The sequence below is a fragment of the Phyllobates terribilis genome, unplaced genomic scaffold (assembly GCF_046119375.1).
Source record: "Phyllobates terribilis strain yellow unplaced genomic scaffold, ASM4611937v1 Scaffold_4__5_contigs__length_816908805, whole genome shotgun sequence".
In the NCBI taxonomy this organism is placed as follows: domain Eukaryota; kingdom Metazoa; phylum Chordata; class Amphibia; order Anura; family Dendrobatidae; genus Phyllobates; species Phyllobates terribilis.
Window position 1 is genome coordinate 135,986,606 of NW_027362764.1, and position 23,937 is coordinate 136,010,542.

The 23,937-nt window shown below is 43.5% G+C and overlaps 1 protein-coding gene across 1 annotated transcript in view; it reads right to left on the bottom strand.

Annotated features, from left to right (window-relative positions):
* Positions 1-23,937, bottom strand: part of DNAH11 (dynein axonemal heavy chain 11) — a 481,578-nt gene that overhangs the window by 341,962 nt on the left and 115,679 nt on the right. Inside the window, exons 10-16 of the mRNA XM_073677778.1 lie at positions 23,536-23,652; positions 21,702-21,839; positions 21,500-21,618; positions 21,158-21,353; positions 20,840-20,944; positions 17,908-18,303; positions 2,855-3,187 (exon numbers count right to left, since the gene is read on the bottom strand). Coding sequence (XP_073533879.1) covers positions 2,855-3,187; positions 17,908-18,303; positions 20,840-20,944; positions 21,158-21,353; positions 21,500-21,618; positions 21,702-21,839; positions 23,536-23,652 — 1,404 coding nt within the window. The remainder of the gene's footprint in view (positions 1-2,854; positions 3,188-17,907; positions 18,304-20,839; positions 20,945-21,157; positions 21,354-21,499; positions 21,619-21,701; positions 21,840-23,535; positions 23,653-23,937) is intronic.

Consider the following 23,937-nt stretch of genomic DNA (forward strand, 5'->3'; position numbering starts at 1 on the left):
TGGGGCAGATGTTTGAAGCCTGGGAAGGGGGTAAAACCCACGGAGCTTCCCAGGCTACTAATATCAGCCCCCAGCTGAATACCTAGCCTTTACTAGCTATTAAAATGGGGGACCCCCCCAAAAAATTTTTTTATAATTTTAATAGCTAGCAAAGGCTAGGCAGACAGCTGGGGGCTGATATTAATAGCCCAGGAAGGGTGCCATGAATATTGGCCCCCTCCCAGACTAGAAACACCAGTCGTCAGCCGCCCCAGAAATGGCGCATCCATAGGATGCGCCAATTCTGGCACTTAGCCTCGCTCTTCCACGCTGCCCTGGTGCGGTGGCAGGGGGTAATAGTGGTGGGGTTCATGTCAGCGCCAGCTGCCATGAAGCCCAGGTTAGTAATGATGGGCGTCTATAAGACACCCCCATTACTAACCTACAAAGTGTTAAAAAGAAAAAACACACTACACCCAGAATTTAATTTATTTGAAATAAAACACACAATTTTATTTAATTCTTAGTTTACTAAAAATAATAGTTACCTGTCCACGTTCCTGCGCTGATCTCCCATGCACAGCTGTCACATCTGGAGATGGTGACAGCTGTGCATGGCTGCTGTAAGCTCACGCTGCCGGGAACATGTCCGCTCCCGGCAGCGGGAGCCACTGACTGAGGTCACCGGAGTGCATTCAGGCAGCACAGCTCCGGAGACCTCCTTTACGGCACTGCTGTACCGTGGGAATTTCTCACGATACAGCAGGGCCGTAAAGGAGCTAACCGGAGCAGCGCTGCCTGAACTCCGGTGAACCCTTACGGCCCCATCATTCTAGCGGCGGCGGCGGTTCAGTGCGGTCACATTCTATGTGGCTGCTCTGAACTGGAGATCATCGTGGGACACTCGTGGACTGCTACGGAGGGGTAAGGATAAGGTTGTGGTTTATTATTTTATTACAGGAGATCGATGGCTTCGGGGAATTAGGTGTCTTGGTGAGTATAGGTGTAGTTTTTTATTTTTTACTTTATTTTAGGTGGCGATCGGCGGGGACAGGTAATGTATGAACTAATTTATTGTAGGTAACCACTGGCCACCAATGACATGTATTTAACATTTATTGGGGACCATGGGGCAATTTAAATAGCAGGATCAGGCTGATGGGAACTACTGCTCCATCGAGCTGATCCTGCTGGCACGAGTGGATGGGGGACAGACATAGGCCGATGGGAGTAGTAGTGTCACATCGGCCTATGTCTGCCTGCACGCACACACCCGCACAGACACCGCGCACACCCGCACAAACATCGCACACACACCCCGCACACACACCCCGCACACACACTAATCATGACGGGTCTGGGAGGTGAGGCTGACCTGTGCGGCCGTGGGAAAGTTCATGTGAGTTCATGCAATACAGTCAAGCATGAACTCACATGAACCCTCTGAGGGCAACGCGGCGACTTCAAATGAACAGCTGATCGGCATCACCTGATACCTCAGCTGTTCATTTGAAATAACCGGCGGGAAAGCGCAGCACAGAACGGGAAAGCCGGCGGTGAAGTCTTTTCACTGCCGGCTTCCCCGCCCGGGTCCTTCACTCCCCGCTCCTTGGTGCTGTGCTCCCCGCCCGGTCCTAACTTACGATCGGGATGGGAGGTGGCGAGGGGAGCGGAGGATCGGGGTGGGAGGCTGCGGGGAAGCAGTATGGGGCTGTGTGATTGTTTAAAAGCCGGCGGCTTTTTACCGCCCGCCGGCTTTTAAACAATCAGGAGAATTCTCCCCCGCTGGGATGGCATTCTGATGACAGGCTGGATCGCGCTGCCATCCAACTTGTCATCCTTCACAGACACTGCAGAGCGCAGGCATTATGGGAACTTCCGATTCCGGTATCCGATATTGTAAAAGTATCGGAATTAAGTATCGGAATTCCGATACCGCGAATATCGGCCGATACCCGATATTACAGTATCGGAATGCTCAACACTAGTCATAACCCATCCTTTGTGTCTCTGAAATCAAGACCCTGCAACCCCAAGCTAGATCCCTGTGACCCAAAACCAGCTACATCAAGGAGTGAGTAGCTATTATTGGGACTTGTGGTTCCACTGTTGAGGAGTTAATAAGAGAACTGATACTGAGAGGATTTTGTTCCTATTGCATTACGTGCACCAACTGATTCTGCAAAGCGCGCCAAAAACCGCAGCAACTGGGCCCCGTCATTAGACTGTGTTACTGGCATTGCTGCAGCCATTATTGGGTGTTATTAGTTAGGAGTGTGTCTGCTGTCACTTAAAGGGGAAGTGTCATCATTAATATTCAGATCTATTGCAAAGCACATTTTGAACCTGTATCATAGATTGTGTGATATTATATGGTTTGCTGTTCCTTGTTATGCCCTCTGAATTTAACACCATTTATTCCTCTGCAAATAAGCCTGCAAATTGTTTCAATCTCATCTCTTGTGAGTGTGTACAGGGCAGGGACGGGGGTTTCCCGAGTCAACACCTGGCAGAAGAGGAAGATCCTCCTGCATCCCACTACAGCTCCCAGCTAGATTTGGTTGAAGGCACTGCACCATATTGAGATGAGAACTACCAGACACCCTGCCCACAGAGGCGGCTTAAAGGGGTGTTACATGAGCTAAAAGAAAGAAAATGACATCAGTCAATCCAAATATTGCAGATTTTTCTTACACAGTAATAACCAGTGATAGTGTACTGACAGGGGGTACATCTCAGCCTATCATAGCATAACTTCTTAATATGTTCTGTTTCTTTTAATACCCCGGCAATGTCCCTGGGAACAAAGTAAATGATAAGACATGTTTATCTTCTAACAGCTTCTGAGCTTTTCCCAGAACTGTTGGGCAATTACCTGGTAATTGTCTTCACCAAAATGTTTTGCAATTCTCTTCACTTGTCCTGATATTTTAAAAATGTCACCTAAAAGTTCTTCCATGAGGTCATAGAGACCATCTCCATCTTCTTTCTGTAAGGAGGGCTTAAATACAATTTCATTACCACTAAGACACATTTGTGCCTCAAATAAAGGAGCCGGCTTTAATCTATCATCTGTGTTGTCTACAAAGAACTCCAAAGCATGAAGAATAGTATTATAGAGTCCATCTGTCACAATGTCGTCCATGTACTCCATATAGATTTTCCATGCATCTACATCTGGAATGGCCTTTAGGAGTTTCATGTTTTCCTGGGGAAAAATGATTTGACATCAGTGGACAAATTATGGTAGATTCATCTATGTTATGAAATGTAAGAGGAGAAGATGGAATTTAAGAAACAAGCAAAAACATTTTACCCCTATCCAACAGCTTTACCAGTAATTATATTCTATGTCAAGCAGAATCCTGGGAGTATTCAAATAGGAAACCTTATAGCAGTTGAAGCCAGAGTGTTTTAATATGAGGCTCAAAGTTATAGAGCCTAAAGATAACATTTGCCACTAGAGCGAGTTTAGGAGTCTATTGCATACTGTAGTGTTATTAGTTTCACTGCATGAACAGTATATCGTAGGTTCTCAGGCTCATCCTACTGGTGGAAGATTATCATTTACATGGTTAGGTCGAATTCAGATGGTCAATTTTTCTAGTACATGGACACCTGTCGTTACATGGCTCTATGGCAGCAATGGTTTGTAAAAAGAAAAAAAGATGGAGGCATGTTCTAGTTTTCTAATAGAGCAATGATTAAGATCCTCTGATCAAAACATGGCTGCTTGTATTTTTAAATGGTTTTATACTGCGTTTTTGCATGTCCTATGGATTTACAATAAAATGGACTTTTAATGAAGATATTTGGATTATGGACCTCTCTTATTTCTCCTAATACACCAGCTGCATAGCAAATGTCTGAGTAATCATTTCTTCAAGAAGGGTGAGCTGAGTTTTTTCCTTTTTTCTTATCATGTTCTAGTTTGGTTCAATTTACAGACCAAACTCAAACATTTCAATAAATAAGTCTGTTACATGTATGGACTTGTTTCTTTAACTCCCATAGAAGTGAATGGAGAGAGTAGGCACACTGCTCCATTTAGTTTCAAACCTGGATGCAGCAGCCATCTCATCAGAGTTAAAGGGGTTGTCCTTTACTTTCACATTGATGCCCTATTCATAGGATATCGCATCAATGTATGATCGACCGGGGTCCCGCACCCGGCACCCCCGCCAATCAGCTGTTATCGGTGCCGGTGGCCGCCGACAGGAAGTGCTTACCTGCGGTGCTTGGCCATCAAGTTGCAGCGGCAGTGCTTGTTACTGCACATCCGCCTCCTATTCAATTCAATGGGAGGCGGATTTGCAGTACCCCGCGGCGGTCACTACAGATGGACAGCCAAGCACTGCAGGTAAGCACTACCGGCTGACGTCCGCCAGCAGTGATAACAGCTGATCGGCGGGGGTGCCGGGTGTGGGACCCCAGCGAATCATACATTGATGCCCTATCCTATGGATAGGGCATCAATGTGAAAGTAGTGGACAACTTCTTTAATGTGCGTTGGAAGGCCCTCATTCTCTGAATAGGTGCAAGCTCCAGAACTGGGACCAACATCTTTTAGACATTTATGGCATATAATGTCAATATGTGATAAATGCATATGGGAATGCCCCTTTAAAGCTGTGTTCACATCTAGCTTTTCGCTTCTGTTGAAGGTATATGCTGGGAGTATTCCCTGTGTTATAGCTCCACCAGAAGCCTTTAACATAGACAACATACAGTGGTGTTCAAAATAATAGCAGTGTGTTAAAAAACATGAGTTAAACATAAAATCTTTATACTAGTTTTTATTTCCATGCATTGGGAACATTGCACACTGTTTTCTAATTCAAAATATGAAGAGAAATGTATATAATTTTCAACTACTTCACAGAAAATAACAAAAAATGAACATTAGGCTGTTCTAAAAAATAGCCGTGTCTGCATTTGTCTTTACAAACTCATAATACGTCCTCTTCTTTTTTTGAGGATTTAGCATTTCTGAGAATCACTAACCTAATATTTAGTTGTATACCTACAGTTTTTTAGAACTGCTTTACATCTATGTTGCACAGAGTCAACCAACTTCTGGCCCCTGTCAACGGTTATTCCAGCCCAGGATGCTTTGACTACACCCCACACTTTTTTGGCATTTGTTGGCTTTGCCTCAGAAACTATTTTTGATGTCGCCCACAAGTGTTCTATCGGATTAATGTCCGGGGATTGGCCACTCCATAACCTCAATTCTGTTGGACTGGAACTAAGATTTTGCTCATTTACTCGTGTTTAGGGTGTTATGATCTGCTACAAGCACTAAGGAAAGAAAAGAGATCTGTCCCTACAATAGAACTAAGCTAGATCCCTACGATGTAACGGGGAACCTGATCCTGCGATCAGACCCGCTAAAGTCCTCGGCTAGTCTGTACGAAGACCTATAGATGCAAGGGAGGGATCCCTACAAGAACTAGGGACTGGGATAAAGTTGGACACCTCCTAGCAGAAATTGTAGCAGTAAAAGACAAACACACAACATAGAACATAAAGGTCCGAAGACCTAGCTAAACTGACTGAGAAAGGTAACTAAGCACCAGGCTAGCTTAAGAGTAGAAATTACAATGAAGTCCAGCAAGGCCAGGAGGGCGGAGCAGGATTAAATAGGCAAAAAAGGTCATGTGACCAGCAAGATAGAAAAAACCTAACAGGAGAGTTCTAACATAGGGTCGTTGTCTTGTTGAAACACCCATTTCAAGGTCATATCCTCTTCAGAGTAAGGCAACATGACCTCTTTAAGTATTTTAATATATGCAAACTGGTCCATGATCCCTGGTATCCGTTAAATAGGTCCGGCACCATAGTAAGAAACATGTCCATATCATGATACTTGCACCACCATGCTTCACTGTCTTCAGAGTGTACTGTGGCTTGAATGCAGAGCTTGGGGGTCGTCTGACGAACTGTCCACAAAATATTTCTCCATTTCTCTTTAGGCCAGTTGATGTGTTCTTTGGCAGATTGTATCCGCTTCAGTACATGTCATTTTTTTTGTTTTATTTTTAACAGTGGGACTTTGCGGGGACTTCTTGCTAAGAGATTAGCTTCACACAGGCGTCTTCTAACTGTCATAGTACTCACAGGTAACTTGAGAATGTCTTTGATCATCCTGGAGCTGTTCATTGGCTGAGCCTTTGCCATTCTGGCTATTCTTCGATCCATTCGAATGGTAGTCTTCTGTTTTATTCCACGCCTCTCTGGTTTTGTTTTCCATTTTAAAGCATTGGAGACCATTTTAGTTGAACAGCCTATCATTGTCTGCACTTCTTTATAAGTTTTACCTTCTCCAATCAACTTTTTAATCAAAGTACGCTGTTCTTCTGAACAATGTCTCGAATAACCCATATTTCTCAGACTTTCAAGGAGAAATGCATGTACAACATGTGCTGGCTTCACCCTTAAATAAGGGCCACCTAATTCACACCTTCTGATTCTTCTCAGAATGATTGACCTCACTAACTGAACTCCACACTGCTATTTTGAACACACACCCTTTCAATTAATTATTCAAATACATAGACTCAAAAACATGCAGATCATGAATGCTAAGGGTGTTGGTTTTCTTAGAATCTACTGCACCAACTGGTAAATTGTTTAACATGTGGTAATATAATTTACTAGGCTGCCAGTTTTATAGGGCGGGTCGTTCTGGACGCAGCGATACCAAATACGTGTACTTTTTTGGGTTATTTTTGTTTGTTTTCACATAAACATATCTATTTAGTGCTATAATATTATTTTCATTTTTTTAAATTATTTTGTGATATTTCTTAAAAATATTTTTACAATCTTTTTTTTACTTTTCTACTTATTTCCTCTATGGGACTTTAACTTTTATTAATCTGATCACTGATATAAGGCTTTTGCTCGACAAGCTCAGCGCTTGGCGAGTATTTCCGGGCGCTTGGGCGGGAACTCGGGTCCCCTCCCTGCATGTTTGGCGCTCTTTAGAGAGGGGCTCACAGCAATAAATGTTATTAGTGTTACCTAATCACAGTATATAAGCTAAAGGGAAACCATTTTAGAATTATATATTTATTAAGGTATAAAGTTAAAAACATACCAAGCAATTGTACAAAAAAACAAAAAAACCCGACCCACAGACTAAGCGTTGTACACTAATTACCGTATTTTTCGGACTATAAGACACACCGGACCATGAGACTCACCCCAAATTTTAGGGTGGAAAATAGGAAAAAAATATTTTTTATAAGATGGGGGTCCGTCTTATAGTCTGAATAGGTATCTTACCTGGGGGGGCGGTGGAGCTGGGGTCACAGGAGGCAGGGTTGTTCAGGAAGCCGGCGGAAGTGGAGGCATGCTGGTACCTGGTGGCTGGGGGCCTGGTGCTGGGGGCTTGGTGCCCTGGTGCTGGTGCCTGGCGCTGGGGTGCTGCTGGCCTGGTACCTGGGGTGCTGGTGGACTGGTGCCTAGTACCTGGGGTGCTGGTGGACTGGTGCCTAGTACCTGGGGTGCTGGTGGCCTGGTACCTGGGGTGCTGGTGGCCTGGTGCTGGTGGCCTGGTACCTGGGGTGCTGGGGGCCTGGTACCTGGGGTGCTGGGGGCCTGGCACCTGGGGTGCTGGTGGACTGGTGCCTAGTACCTGGCGTGCTGGGGGCCTGCTACCTGGGGTGCTGGTGGCCTGGCACCTAGTACCTGGGGTGCTGGGGGCCTGGTACCTGGGGTGCTGGTGGCCTGGTACCTGGGGTGCTGGTGGCCCGGGGTCCTGGGGCCTGGTACCTGAGGTGCTGGGGGCCGGGATACTGGGGGCCTGGTACCTGGGGTGCTGGGGGCCGGGGTGCTGGTGGCCTGGTGCTGGGGGCCTGGTAACTGGGGTGCTGGGGGCCGGGGGCCTGGTACCTGGGGTGCTGGGGGCTGGGGTGCTGGTGGCCTGGTACCTAGGGTGCTGGTGTACTGGTGCTGGTGGCCTGGTACCTGGGGTGCTGGGGGCCGGGGTGTTGGGGGCCTGGTACCTGGGGTGCTGGTGCCTGGGGTGCTGGGGGCCGGTGGCCTGGTACCTGGGGGCCTGGTACCTGGGGTGCTGGTGGTCTGGTACCCTGGTCCTGGTGGCCTCGCATCTGGGGGGCCGGGGTGCTGGGGGCCTGGTACCTGGAGTGCTGGGGGCCTGGTACCTGGGGTGCTGGTACCTGGGGGGCTGGGGTGCTGGGGGCCGGGGTGCTGGGGGCTGGGGTGCTGGGGGCCTGGTGCCTAGTACCTGGGGTGCTGGGGGCCTGGTACCTGGGGTGCTGGTGGCCTGGTGCTGGTGGCCTGGTACCTGGGGTGCTGGTACCTGGGGTGCTGAGGGCCGGGGTGCTGGGGGTCGGGGTGCCGGGGGTCGGGGTGCTGGGGGCTTGGTACCTGGGGTGCTGGGGGCCTGGTACCTGGGGTCCTGGTACCTGTGGTGCTGGGGGCCGGGGTGCTGGGGGCCTGGTACCTGTGGTGCTGGTACCTGGGGTGCTGGGGGCCGGGGTGCTGGGGGCCTGGTAGCTAGGGTGCTGGTGGCCGGGGTGCTGGTGGCCTGGTACCTGGGGTGCTGGTGCCTGGGGTACTGGTGTCCTGGTTCTGGTGGCCTGGTACCTGGGGTGCTGGGAGCCGGGGTGCTGGGATCTTGGTACCTGGGGGCCTGGTGCCCTGGTCCTGGTGGCCTCGTACCTGGGGTGCTGGGTGGCCGGGGTGCTGGGGCCAGTGTATTGGTGTGGTGGTGGAGCGGGATCGCAGGGCGGTGGCGGAAGAAGAGGTGAGGCGGACCGGTATCTGGCTGGGGGCCGGGCCTGGCCGGGTACCGGGGCCAGTGTATTGCTGTGAGCGGAGTGGCAGAGCAGAGTGAGCGGCTTCCGGTGGCCACGGCCATCTTTCTGAAGCTATGCTCTACAGGAAAATGGCCACCGACTCGGCAGAGCACATGCGCCGGCTGCGGCGGCCATTTTCCTGTAGAGCACAGCTTCAGGAACATGGCCGCAGCCACCAGAAGCCGCTCATTCTGCTCTGCCACTCCGCTCACAGCAATACACCGGCCCCGGTACCCGGCCAGGCCTGGACCCCAGCCAGATACTGGCCCGTCTCACCTCTTCTTCCGCCGCCGCCCTGTGATCCCGCTCCACCACCACCGGTAAGTTTCGTTCGGACCATAAAACGCACCCCCCATTTTCCTCCCAAGTTTGGGGGGGAAAAAAAGTGTGTCTTATGGTCCGAAAAATACGGTACCAATCAAACAGAAAAAAACCCCAACCAATAACCTAGGTTATAATCATGGTTCAGCCTCCCATCTACTGTTAGTAGTCATATTGTCCGAGGTCAGCCTATACTCTCCTAGGTATACCTAAACGAGTAGTATATTGGTTAGATGATTTTCAGTATGACATATATCTATAACCATCCACTCAAAGGAAGATGCCTAGTACCCAATTTCAACTATAACCATCCATTCAGATGGAAAATGGTTAATGCCCGACATGTTTCGCCACCAACTGTCATAGCGGCTCTTCAGGGGCAACACAAGTTAACAAGCCAATATATCGTTATGTATAACAAATTACAGATAACAGTTTCTGTTTACTCCACTGAGAAATCAACATATAAATCTTCTTCCAGTGTCTCTCTTGCTGCAGCTTTTATTTAGAGATTCATCTAGTGTTCCCCATGACCTATAGAGGTTGCTATTCCATCATCATTTATAAACACTCATCAGATCAGAGCCAATACTCCTTTTGATGATATAGACCTGAGTCTGTACCACTCCATCCAGAACCCCTGAGGATTGATTTCTCTCCAGTAAAACTCTAGATTCTTAATAAATGATATTTCCACACTGAAGGTTTCAGATCCCTTAACCTGGAGACAATGTTCATGGTTCCTATCTGCAGCTCTCAGAGCTATCAATATCATTAAAAGGAGTATTGGCTCTGATCTGATGAGTGTTTATAAATGATGATGGAATAGCAACCTCTATAGGTCATGGGGAACACTAGATGAATCTCTAAATAAAAGCTGCAGCAAGAGAGACACTGGAAGAAGATTTATATGTTGATTTCTCAGTGGAGTAAACAGAAACGGTTATCTGTAATGTGTTATACATAACCATATATTGGCTTGTTAACTTGTGTTGCCCCTGAAGAGCCGCTACGACAGTTGGTGGTGAAACGCGTCGGGAATTAACCATTTTCCATCTGAATGGATGGTTATAGTTGAAATTGGGTACTAGACAGTGGATGGTTATAGATATATGTCATACTGAAAATCATCTAACCAATATACTACTTGTTTAGGTATACCTAGGAGAGTATAGGCTGACCTCGGACAATATGACTACTAACAGTAGATGGGAGGCTGAACCATGATTATAACCTAGGTTATTGGTTGGGGGGGTTTTCTGTTTGATTGGTAATTAGTGTACAACGTTTTGTCTGTGGGTTAGGTTGTTTTGTTTTTTTGCACAATTGTTTGGTATGTTTTTAACTTTATACCTTAATATATAATTTTAAAATGTTTTCCCTTTAGTTTTTATACGCTCTTTAGAGAGCCAATGAACATGCAGGGATTGCCTGCCACGCACTGTAATGCTGTAGCCATGTTGGTTGTGGCATTACAGTGATTGGTTTGCTGCACAGCGTCATCAGGTCTATATAAGACCTAGCGCCGCCATGCTCGTCACAGTCTACCCCGGAACCAAGCAGAGTAGGGAGAGGTGCTGCTGAGCTAGGGAGCGATTGGCTTGTTTATTGTTAGTATAGGTATTCCACAACATATATATACTAGCTATTGAACCTGTTCTACGCCCAGGTAGCGAGCATTTTTATTGGTATATGGTACCCCATCCTGTTATGTGCGGCCCCCATCCTGGTATTTGTGCAGCCCCCATCCTGGTATTTGTGCTACCCATTCCTGTTCCCTCATCCTGTTATGTGCTGCCCCATCCTATCCTGGTATGCATTGCACCCCCTCATATCAATACTGGTATGCATGGCACTCCTCATCCCCCAATCCTGGTATGTATGACACCCCATCCCTCATTCTGGTTTGTATGGTCCCCCTCATTCCTATCCTGGTATTCATGGCACCCCTCATCCCTATCCTGGTATGCATTGTACCCCTCATCCCTATACTGGTATGCATGGCACCCCCTCATCCCTATCCTGGTATGCATGGTACCCCCTCATCCCTATCCCGGTATGCATGGTGCCTCCTCATCCCTATCCCGGTATGCATGGTGCCCCCTCATCCTGGTATGTATGGTACCCCTCATCCACAATCCTGGTATGCATGGCACCCCTCACCCCAATACTGGTATGTATGGTACCACCTCATCCCTATCCTGGCATGCATGGCACCCCCTCATCTGTATCCTGGTATGCATGGTACCCCCTCATCCCTATCCTGGTATGCATGGTACCCAATCCCTCATCCTGGTATGCATGGTGCCCCCTCATCCCTATTCCTGGTATGCATGGTACCCAATCCCTCATCCTGGTATGCATGGTACCCCCTAATCCCTATCCTGGTATGTATGGTACCCCCTCGTCCCTATCCTGGTATGTATGGTACCCCCTCGTCCCTATCCTGGTATGTATGGTACCCCTCATCCGTATCCTGGTCTGCATGGTGCCCCCTCATCCCTATCCTGGTATGCATGGCCCCTCATACTGGTATGCATGGTGCACCTTATCCCTATCCTGGTATGCATAGTACCCCATCCCTCATCCTGGTATGTATGGTACCCCTCATCCTATCCTGGTATGCATGATACCCCCCCTCATCCCTATCCTGGTATGGATGGTACCCCCTCATCCGTATCCTGGTATGCATGGCACCCCATCCCTCATCCTGGTATGCATAGTACCCCCTCATCCCTATCCTGGTATGTATGGTACCCCTCATCCCCGATCCTGGTATGCATGGTACCCCTCATCCCCGATCCTGGTATGCATGGTACCCCCTCATCCCTATCCTGGTATGTATGGTACCCTTCATCCCTATCCTGGTATGCATGGTACCCCCTCATCCCCAATCCTGGTATGCATGGTACGCCATCCCTCATCCTGGTATGCATGGTACCCTATCCCTAATCCTAGTATGCATGGTACCTCCTCATCCCTATCCTGGTATGTATGGTACCCCATCCCCCATCCTGGTATGTATGGCACCCCCTCATCCCTATCCTGGTATGCATGGCACCCCTCATCCCTATCCTGGTATGCATGGTACCCCATCCCTATCACGCTGCACACACACACACAAAAAATAAACACTTATACTCACCTTTCTTCCCTATGCTCCAGCGCTGCGTCCCTTTCTGCCGGAGGCCGGGGGAGGAGTGTGTTGCCGGAGTAAGCGCGTGCCCATATCGTGCTGTCCGACACCATTTTGCTGAAGACACACTGCAAATGTGTCTTCAGTAAAATGGCACCGGATAGTGCGCTATGCGCATGCGCCGATTCCGACGCCTCCCTCCTGTCCCGGTCAGAACAGAGGTGCCGCGGCAACACTCCTCCCAGTCAGGCAAGTATGTAAGTATGGCGCCGGAGATCATGATATGCGTTCAGTGTCTACGCATACTGCGATCTCCGGCGCCATACACACTCCTCTTACCTGTAACGGCTCCATGCGTTCTTCTGTTTGGAGCCACACTGCGCAGGTGTGTCGAGCTTGCGCAGTCTATAAAGGCTTCGGACAGAGGGACGCATCTCCGGTTATATTATACAGTGCCTACAAGTAGTATTCAACCCCCTGCAGATTTAGCTGGTTTGATAAGATGCAAATAAGTTAGAGCCTTCAAACTGCAAACGAGAGTAGGTTTTATGAACAGAAGCATAAATCTTACAAACCAAAAAGTTATGTTGCTCAGTTGAGTTTTATTAAATTTTAAACATAAAAGTGTGGGTCAATTATTATACAACCCCTATGTTTAATATTTTGTGGAATAACCCTTGTTTGCAATTACAGCTAATAATCGTCTTTTATAAGACCTGATCAGGCCGGCACAGGTCTGTGGAGTTATCTTGGCCCACTCCTCCATGCAGATCTTCTCCAAGTTATCTAGGTTCTTTGGGTGTCTCATGTGGACTTTATTCTTGAGCTCCTTCGACAAGTTTTCAATTGGGTTAAGGTCAGGAGACTGACTAGGCCACTCCAACACCTTGACTTTTTCCCTCTTGAACCAGGCCTTGGTTTTCTTGGCTGTGTGCTTTGGGTCGTTGTCTTGTTGGAAGATGAAATTACGACCCATCTTAAGATCCTTGATGGAGGAGCGGAGGTTCTTGGCCAAAATCTCCAGGTAGGCCATGCTATCCATCTTCCCATGGATGCGGACCAGATGGCCAGGCCCCTTGGCAGAGAAACAGCCCCACAGCATGATGCTGCCACCACCATGCTTGACTGTAGGGATGGTATTCTTGGGGTCGTATGCAGTGCCATCCAGTCTCCAAACGTCACATGTGTGGTTGACACCAAAGATCTCGATCTTGGTCTCATCAGACCATAGAACCTTGAACCAGTCTGTCTCAGAGTCCTCCAAGTGATCATGAGCAAACTGTAGACGAGCCTTGACATGACGCTTTGAAAGTAAAGGTACCTTACGGGCTCGTCTGGAAAGGAGACCATTGCGGTGGAGTACGTTACTTATGGTATTGACTGAAACCAATGTCCCCACTGCCATGAGATCTTCCCGGAGCTCCTTCCTTGTTGTCCTTGGGTTAGCCTTGACTCTTCGGACAAGCCTGGCCTCGGCACCTGAGGACACTTTCAAAGGCTGTCCTGGCCGTGGAAGGCTAACAGCAGTTCCATAAGCCTTCCACTTACAGATGATGCTTCCAACAGTGGAGACAGGTAGGCCCAACTCATTGGAAAGGGTTTTGTACCCCTTGCCAGCCTTGTGACCCTCCACGATCTTGTCTCTGATGGCCTTGGAATGCTCCTTTGTCTTTCCCATGTTGACCATGTCTGAGTGCTGTTCACAAGTTTGGAGAGGGTCTTAAATAGTCAGAAAAGGCTGGCAAAAGAGATCTTTAATCCACACATGTGAAGCTCATTATTCTTGGTGCCTGAACTACTTCTTAATACTTTAGGGGGACCAAACAGAATTCTTGTGGTTTGAGGGGTTGAATAATAAATGACACTCTGAAATAACTTTTTACGTTTTAAAAAAAAAAAAAAAAAATTTGCTGCAGTGCATTTCCCACTTCCAGGCTGATCTACAGTACAAATGTCACAATGCCAAGTTAATTCCGCATGTGTCAACCAGCTAAATCTGCAGGGGGTTGAATACTACTTGTAGGCACTGTAGATACCAAAAACAGTGATTAATCTAGTTAGTAATATTGGACTGCTATTATTTTGAACACTACTGTAAAAGTTATATAGAGCTAGTCATCAAACATTTGGTGCTAAAATACTGGCATGAAACTGTTGCAAATGTCGTAACATTTTTACACAAAGCATAGTTGAGCAAAAATTTTGCGACTTTTGGCATTTTTTGTACCAGCTATAATTTACTTCAAAACTGGAGTAAATACGGTTTTAAATGTACTCCTATCCAAATTTGGAGTTCATTTCTATCTCTCGTGTACGGTAGCTGGAAGACATACCACATTCATAGAGTGGTGCATGCCTCTAAACCAGACACATCTTACTCCTGTGAACTCTGTCTCAAGAATGACATACAAAAAGACAGACTTGATGTATCGGTATAGTGTTATACAATCCTGTATTGGTATAGTGTTATACATTTCCTGTATTTGTGGTATACATTTTTTATTATGTCCCTCTAAGGCTATGTGCACACGATGCAGAAATGAAGCAGAATATTTCTGCATCATTTCTGCATCTCCCTGGCAGAAAAAACGCATGCGGATTGTACATGTGTTTTTCCTGCGGAATACATGCGGGTTCACATGCGTTTCCGCATGCGGATTGACAAGCGCTCTCCAGGCGATTTTAGCATCACTTGGAAAGTGCTTGACAACTAGGTCACACTATATAAATCCATGCAACCGGCATGGATTTATATAGTGTGACCGTAAAAGAATGTTTAAAAATAAAAAAATAAAGCTATACTTACCCTCCGATGGCCCGGCGTGTGCTGCCGCGTTCGTTCCTGGCTTGTTCCTGGCTACCGGGATATCGCGAGACACTGCGCTGAAGGGCCTGCGGTCACATGACTGTGACGTCAAAGGAAGGTCCTTCAGTCTTGCACGCAAGCAAAGGGAAGGAGACCGGGGGCCGTCGGAAGGTGAATATATCTTATTTTTTATTTTATTCTTGTTTTTACAGCTTTTTTATGGTACCTGGGTGTGGAGGAGACTCTCCTCTCCTCTACACCCGGGTACCATCCGCACATTAGAACGCGCCAATAACGCAAGTACAAATGCAGTCTTGCGGTATTGGCGCGTTCTAATGCAAGTCAATGGCGGCGAAAACGCCGCGTTTCCGCAAAATTAATGGACATGCTGCAGATTTTTGAGCGCAGCATAAACGCTGCGGAAAAATCCGCAGCATGGGCACAGCACATGCGGATTATCATTGGGGAACATTGCTGCCCTTCTACCATGCGTTTTTAATGCGTTTCTGCAGCTGCAAAAACGCTGCGGAAATGCATTAAAAACGCATCGTGTGCACACAGCCTTAATAAGTAAAAAAAAAGTGGATATAAAAAGTCTAAACATCCCCGTTAAAGCACCAGGTTTTTGTCATGTAAAAAAAATCATACCAAGAGAAATCATTTCAGAACTTTTTCCACCTTTAATAATGTTACCTATAATCTGTATAATTCAATTCAGACTAATCTTTTTGGGTTAAAAAAAAGAAAAATAAAGCTAATACTTTGTTGAAGTATTTGAACTTATGACAGCATTCAGTCTTTTTGGGTAAGAAGCTATCAGAATAGTACATCTAGAATTGTTAATCACTGCCACTCTTCCTTGCAGTAGTTCAAAATCTTTCAGACTGTGAGGACATCTCCTGCGTAAAGCGCCCTTCTTCAGGTCATTCTTTTGTTGATATGGAGGTGTGCTTAGGATCATTGTCATGCTGAAAGGGGAAATTCCTCTTCAGCTTTTTATCAGAAGCCTGAAGATTTTGTTGCAAAATTGATTGATAATTGTAATTGTTCGTAATTTCCTCCATCTATACTAAAATCCAGTTCCAGCTGCCGAAAAACAGCCCCAAAGCATAATGCTGCCTACACCATGCTTCATTGTGGGTATGATGTTCTTTTGGTGATGTGCAGTGTTGGCATTGCACTAAACATACCTTTGGAATTATAGCCAAAATGTTCAACCTTGCTCTCATCAGACCAGAACACATTTTCCTACATGCTTTTGGCAGACTTGATATAGGTTTTAGCAAAACAAAGAGGGGCTTCGAGATTTTCCTCAGTAAGAAAAAACTTCCATCGTGCCACCCTGCCACACAGGCGAGACATATGAAGAATATAGGAGATTGTTTTCATATGCAGTACACAACCAGTACTTGCCAGAAATTCATGCAGCTCCTTTATTGTTGCTGTGGGACTCTAGGCAGCCTTCAGGACCAATTTTCTTCATGTCTGTTCATCAATTTTTGAGGGATGTTCAGTTCTAGGTAATGTCACTGTTGTGACAAATTTAAGCAAATTCTTGGTGATCGTCTTCACAGTGTTCCATGGCATATCTAATGCCTTGGAATTTTTTTTTGTACTTCTCTCCAGACATAACGTTCAACAATGTGATCCCTTTCCTGTATTGTAAGCTGTTTACAGACCATGGCTTTTACTGTAAAATGCAACTAAGGAAATGTTTGGAACATCCTGCTAGAACAGGTAAACTTAATATGTGGTTAATCAGAATCATTGTAAATGATGGCAGATGTGTACCGACTAGTGATGAGCGAGCACGCCCGTTTAACCCTTTAAACGAGCATGCTCAGGTGGTCGCCGAGTATTTGCGGCGTGCTCGGCATCTAGGTTTGATCCGCCGCGGCTGCAGCGGCTGTTAGACAGCTGCGACACATGCAGGGATTGCCTGTTTGTTAGGCAATCCCTGCATGTGTCGCAGCTAACATCCGCGACACATGCAGCCGCGGCGGATCAAACCTAGATGCCGAGCACCCGAGCATGCTCGTTTAAAGGGTTAAACGAGCACGCTTGCTCATCACTAGTAACAACTAATATTTAACATGAGATTAAATTTGACTGGCTAATTTTGAACACAACCACATCCCCTATAATAAAAGGGATGCAACCACATTATTTTAATTTTCTCTCTCAAAATGATTTCAGATTGTTTCTCAATGGACTTGTACAGATTATGGTTGACATTAAAAGGTGGAAAAACATCGGAAATGATTCTTCATTGTATGATTTTTTTTACATGACAAAAACGTGGCATATTAACAGACTTTTTATATCAGTTTTTTATCTGCTGCACAAACTAGACCACCGTATGCAAAAGCAAACAAACACTTTTATCCTGCTCTGAGTGCATGAATATGTTTAGCATATGCACCGAGGGGGAGCTTTTCCAGCTTTTCCATGACGTAAAAACAAAATGTGAACAGACCCTAATTATATAGCTATACAGGGGATCTGGAGCTAAGTCATGGACAATTAGAGCATAAACTGCATTGAAGATATATGAAGCAATTTATCAGCACAACATTTTGGACCTAACAGAATAAAAAAAATGATGTTAAAGGTGGGTTAGATTAATCTCATCACTATCATCATGCATTAGATGAAGTAGTGTAGTTAATTATGGAAAGTGCTTTACTTGTATTACATATTGCTACATCATATGAAAACATTGAAATTATGTTTGGGTGATGTTGGTTTTTTCAAGTAAACAGGTGGTTTGACTCAAATGAAGTTTCCCGCAGAGAACATAGGTAATTGGTACACTTAAAAAAAATAAATTAACAGACCTCAGCGAGACTGCGCAGTCTGCTGCCATCTTCTTGGATGGATTTATACTTTTTACTTAATCTTTCATTTTTGTCTTCCAGATTAATGAGCGATTCCTTTTTGTTGTCTTTCCGTGAAAACAATGCCTGTTCAGCCCATGAGGTCATAATCTGCTGCATTGTTGTTATATTGTCTTTAGATTTCTGTAATCTCCGCTCCAAATCATAGACAACAGACTTCACTTGAACAATATAATCCCAGCAGTCTCCGCTGTTCCACGTGTAGCACTCCTCTGCATCTCGTAGCTGTTCATCTATAGCCGCCATGTCATCCTTAATCAAAGGGTATTCTACTTCTAGCACGGACTTCTTCACTGTATTGTACCAATGGACCACAAGCTCCAGGCTTCCGATATACTTTTACAAAAATAAGAAAAATGTTAGAAATGGTAATAATCAGGTTGTATGTAATCACGAAAAGCTGAGAATAAAACAATTTGATAATTCGAAGTTAGAATAATACGATTTGTACATCTTTATGCATGCAAACTCATCGTCTTCTATCTATAGGTACAAACTACATCTCCTGATCATTAATGCAGCATTGAACACTGCAAGTTACACTCAATGAATTTACCTCTGGACATGATACCCTCTGGGATATGGGGAGTATTTTTTTATTTTAAATAAACTGCATATATTTTGGAATAAATAATTTTTTTGCAATTAGGTTGGATTAGAAAGTTTGTACTATTTGGCTTTTATGGCCTGTTTGTTTCCCTGAATATTGGTGGCTGCAGAATGAGTAATCTAAGAATCTGTCAGTTTGCTAATTCATATGGGGGAGTTTGTAGCTCTTATCTGTCTTCTTCTGAGCTCTTGACCACATCAAAGCTCAGCTCAACTATAATGTGGTCATAAATCAGCAGAGAAGAGTTCAGTAAAAGACAGATAAAGGAAAATGTTACAAACTGTCCATCAAACGGGCTCACTGACAGATTCTCATTCTGTAGCCAGCAATGTGCAGGGAAACAGCCATAAAAGCCAAAACAATGCAACATTTTTGATCAAACCAAATTGCAAAAAAAATATTTTTAGACCAAAATACATGCATTTAATATAAAAACTGCCCCAATGAGTCCATATCCTTTAAAGGCGATATGCCAGTAGGATCAACCCTCCTAAGCCATGTACAGAGCTTATTTTAAATGAAACAAGTATTACCAGTGTGAGACATGTAGATCAGGAGAGCAGACTGTCAGTCATTACATGTCTCACACTGGTACCGCTTCCATTTTTTCGTTTTCGTTTTTTACACCCTTTCTTAAAAGAGCCATAGCTTTTTTACATTTCCGTCAATATACCCATATGAGGGCTTGTTTTTAGTGAGACGAGTTGTACTTTTGAATGGCACCATTGATTTTACTGTCAGAAAGGAAATACGGCACTCCCGGTCAGAAGTAGGTGCCCGGATAGTATCCCAATCCGTAATACTAAAGTAGTAAGAAAAATCTGGCACTCTCAGGGGAGTATGGTGAAAAAACACGAGACTTTTATTACAGTGGTTCTCATAGATATTGTGCATCACACGTGACGTTTCGGTCAATGGAGATCTTTATCAAACATACATATGTGTATCAGGCCACAGGAAAGAATGTGTAGAGGAGGCAGCATTGTGTGTATAAAGCCGGAGCATTGACGTTGCTTATGATTTTTCTTACCATTTTACCATTGATTTTACGACATAGTGTACTATAAAACGAGAAAAAAAATTGCGGTGAAATTGCAAAAAAAAAGTTCAGTTCCTGATCTTGCAATATGATTCTCCAGGTCAGTACGAGAACGCAGATACCAAATATTTATAGTTTATTTTTTATTTAAGTGGTGAAAAAAAATTCCAAAATTTGTATGAAAAAATGTTTTTTTTTCTTTTGTCGTCATTTTCTGAGACCCATAGCGTTTCCATTTTTTAGGATCTGGGGCTGGGTTATGACTTATTTTTTGGGTTCTGAGTTGACGTCTCTACTGATACCATTTTTGGATACGTATGATACTTTGATCGGCTCTTATTGCATTTTATTGCAATGTTGCGGAGGCCAAAAAAACTTAATTCTGGAATTTTGATTTTTTTTTTGTTATGCCGTTTACCGAACTGAATAATTTACTTTATAGTTTGATAGACTGCACATTTCTGAATGCAGCGATCCCAAATCTGTGTCTTTTTTTATCATTATTGTTTTATTTTCAATGGGACAAAAAGGGGGGTGATTTGAACTTGTGTTTTTTTTTCTCTCCACTTTTTACTTTATTTAATAGGCCCCTTAGGAGACTTGAAGCTGCTATGTATAACAGAAATCACAATCTCCTATGAACGATGGCCACAAGCTGGCATTCACAGGAGTATTGTAAAGACAGGCACGAGGGTCTTTTCTATGTACAATACTTTCACTTTTTTTCGTTCCTTCTCATCTTCCTGGATGCAGGAAAGTTTGTGTAAATTATATTTACAATGTTTCACTTTTCTATATTTACCCTGGTTTTCACTTGCATACAGCTGACTAAAGATTTTCTACTGCTGTGACTTCATTTTATTCAAATTGTTATATTTGTTTCACTTCAAGAAACATTATTAAAATGATTTATTTTAGCCTGATGAGGCTGGTGTACTTTCATACCAGGGTGAATGTTAATCTATTTAACTGAACTCATACAATGCTCACTTTAATATCTGTGGGAGGGAGGTAAAATGTTATAAACGTTTTATACAGAGAAAATATACTAGTCTCATCAGGTCAAAGAAATCTATTTAATAAAGGTATGCAGTTTATATAGTGAAATTTGGTGACAGAATCATTTGAAACCTTTTTTTTGGATTTTGAAGCTCCATATGATTTAAGGTATAAAATAATTTGCAAACAAAATCTTAAATGTTGCTACCATGAAACAGACATACCTTGTGTAGGATTTCCTTTTTTTCAAAGATATCTAAAGCAGCCTTGGGCAGATCTGTGTGATTCAGTACTTGAAGATATTTGACCTCCCTTAATACCGCTACTAACTGCAGACAGAATTAGCCAGAAAAATAGTAATTGTCAAGTTTATTCTTTAAAATTATAAAAATAAATTGGGAACTGAAATTTACAATATAAATCCTAACACCCTATGTAGAAAAAAATTATGGAGGACATTTAATTAAAACTCAACTCCGAGATCTCCTCATACCTCAAAATGAATTTTTTTTTATTTCCATATTAAAAAAAAGGTTACATACCTTAGGATCAAAGTTCACACTGAGAAGACCATCATCATGGTTACGTTTTATGAGCGGTTGGTCTAGATTGAAGTTGCAGGTATCATCCACTTGAGATATCCACTGGTCATATGCCTTGTCCTCCTGCTGGTCTAGCAAAGTCATCATCTCCATATATTTCTGATAAATGGATGAAGCTTCTGGACTTTCCATGCTTCTAGTAAATGTCAGATAGAAGAATTGGATGAGATTTCCTGAAAGTAATGCTCATTTCACAGGATGAGAGTAAATTAGCGTATTTTCACAGAAACTTGGATGTATCCAAGCCTACGTATTGACAAGTAATATATGACCGCAGCTTACTCATGCTGGATGAACCTGAAGTTGGACCACATTGTCTGTATCCGGTCTTTCAGTTCCTTGGTCCATTTCAGGATTCCCGAAAGTACTGGCATGTTTTTGTGCACAACAAAATTTTCCATCTGTGAAAAATAAGATTATATGAGTTTGGGAATATTACTATGAATAATAGAATATAACATTTCATAAATGATTTGGTACTAACCTGACTGACTTGCTCATCGTACAACATTTTGCATATGTCAAGTTCGTTACTAAACATCTGAAGAAGTGTGAAATAGTTTGAGCTGAATAAATCCAATATGGTCGGTCTTTCAAGAAAATAACCAGCGATAGCCAAAAGCTAAAAAAAAAAAATAATTAATAAAGAAAAATTAAATCTACATTGAAGAATCATAAGGTTCACTGAAAGCAATGTCAACAAATGATGGAAATTAGGAGTTTAGAGGTCAATCTTTTATAAAGCAGTACAATGGTGGGGATGAGTTGTCATGTTTAAGGCTTGTTCCCAAGATTTTTTTTATTTATTTTACTCCCTTTTATAGCGCCATTAATTCCACAACGCTTCACAGACATTATCGGCACTATCCCCATTGGGGCTCACAATCTACATTCCCTATCAGTATGTCTTTGGAGTGTGGGAGGAAACCGGAGAACCCGGAGGAACCCACACAAACACAGGGAGAACATACAAACTCCTTGCAGATGTTGTCCTTGGTTGGATGTGAACCCAGAACTCAAGTGCTGCAAGGATGAGAAAATACAGATTTCATGAAGAACAGAATTCTTGAGGACAATGTTGAACAACAATGGAGGATAATTTAAGAATGAAGTGAACGCACCTGATCAAGACAAGAGGCGCTTTAAACTAGGATTAAAGATCAGCAAAAAGTAGCCAAAAAGGAATGTTTAGTTTGACATTTCATCAACAGAACACAAACATATTCATGTTCTATTGATGGGCCGCACAGTGGCTCAGTGGTTAGCATTGTTACTTTGCTGCGTTGGTGTCCTGGGTTCGAAGCCTATCAAGGACAACATATACAAGTAGTTTGTATTTTTCTCCCCGTGTTTGTGTGGGTTTCCTCCATGTGCCGATAGGGAATTTAGATTGTGAGCCCCAATGAGTAGTTTCGAAAGCTTGCATTTTGTTACCATCTTTTCAATTAGCCATTAAAAGGTATCAACCACTGAGGACTCTCAAATCTAAATATTTTTCTATCTACTGGCTAACAGGGTACAGCGATAAATATTTTTCCTGTATCATAAATGTGCTGGAATTCTCATTTTATATAAGCAAAATGGGACTGTTACATATGATTAAACTGTCTTCCATCAGTAATACATGGATTAAAGAGGTATTCCCATCTCCCAAGATCAAAACCCAATATGTAGTATGTGTAAAAATAATAATTTTAGCCAATATTTCTAATTAGAAATGTAGGATAGTTCTTCTGATTTGCTATGTTGTTTACCCCATGTGCAGGACATTGCAGTAGATTAGGTATCGATGGTTACAACCAGCAACAACTCACTATATGAAAGGTCATAGCTACTACAATGCCCTGCACATGGGGTAAGTGACATAGTGAATCAGAAGAACTATACTACATTTCTAATTGTAATTATTTGTCAACATTATTATGTTTACACTTACTACATATTGGGATAGGATCTTGGAGATGGGAATACCCCTTTAAAAGCAACAATATTTGGTTTTTATATTTATCCATCACATGCATGAAGCACAACTTTCAAAATGATCAGATGTGTTAAATAACACTCAGCATCTGTCAAAAAAAATTCCATATAAGCGCTCAATATCTCTCACCTAATATAACCAATTAAAAAAAAACATTAAACCCCACAGAATCTTACTGTACTGATGGTCCATAAAAATGTGATTATTTGAAGAAAAGCACAGTTAAAATTGTGCTTTCAGCTGCTTTACTTCTTGCTCTATTTTTTTTTATTTCATTTACCCATTTTAAGGAATTGTCCAGAGTAACTTAATTTTTTCACACCTTAAACAAGTTTACCTTGAAAGCAGACTCCAGGCCAGAACAGTCTTTAAAAGCAAGACATATCATTGTTGCAATCTGAGTCTCGAGATCTAATACTTTGGCTTTGAACTCTGTGTAATCATTTTCAAATTCCTACGAAAAAGTATTAAAAGGGATATTTCACAATATATTAGACCAATTTAAACATAAATATCTTACACAAAAATAGTTATAAGGAGAGAAGACACCAGATAATAATTAGATGACACAGAACATTATGATATAATTAAGAAGCCAAAATCTTGGTCTCTACTATTTTTTTTCTTCTATTCTTTTAAGAGCCATAACTTTTTTAGTTTTCCTTCAGCATAGCCATATGTGGGCTTGTTTTTTGTGGGACAAGATATGGTTTTGAATAACACCATTTATTTTACCTTA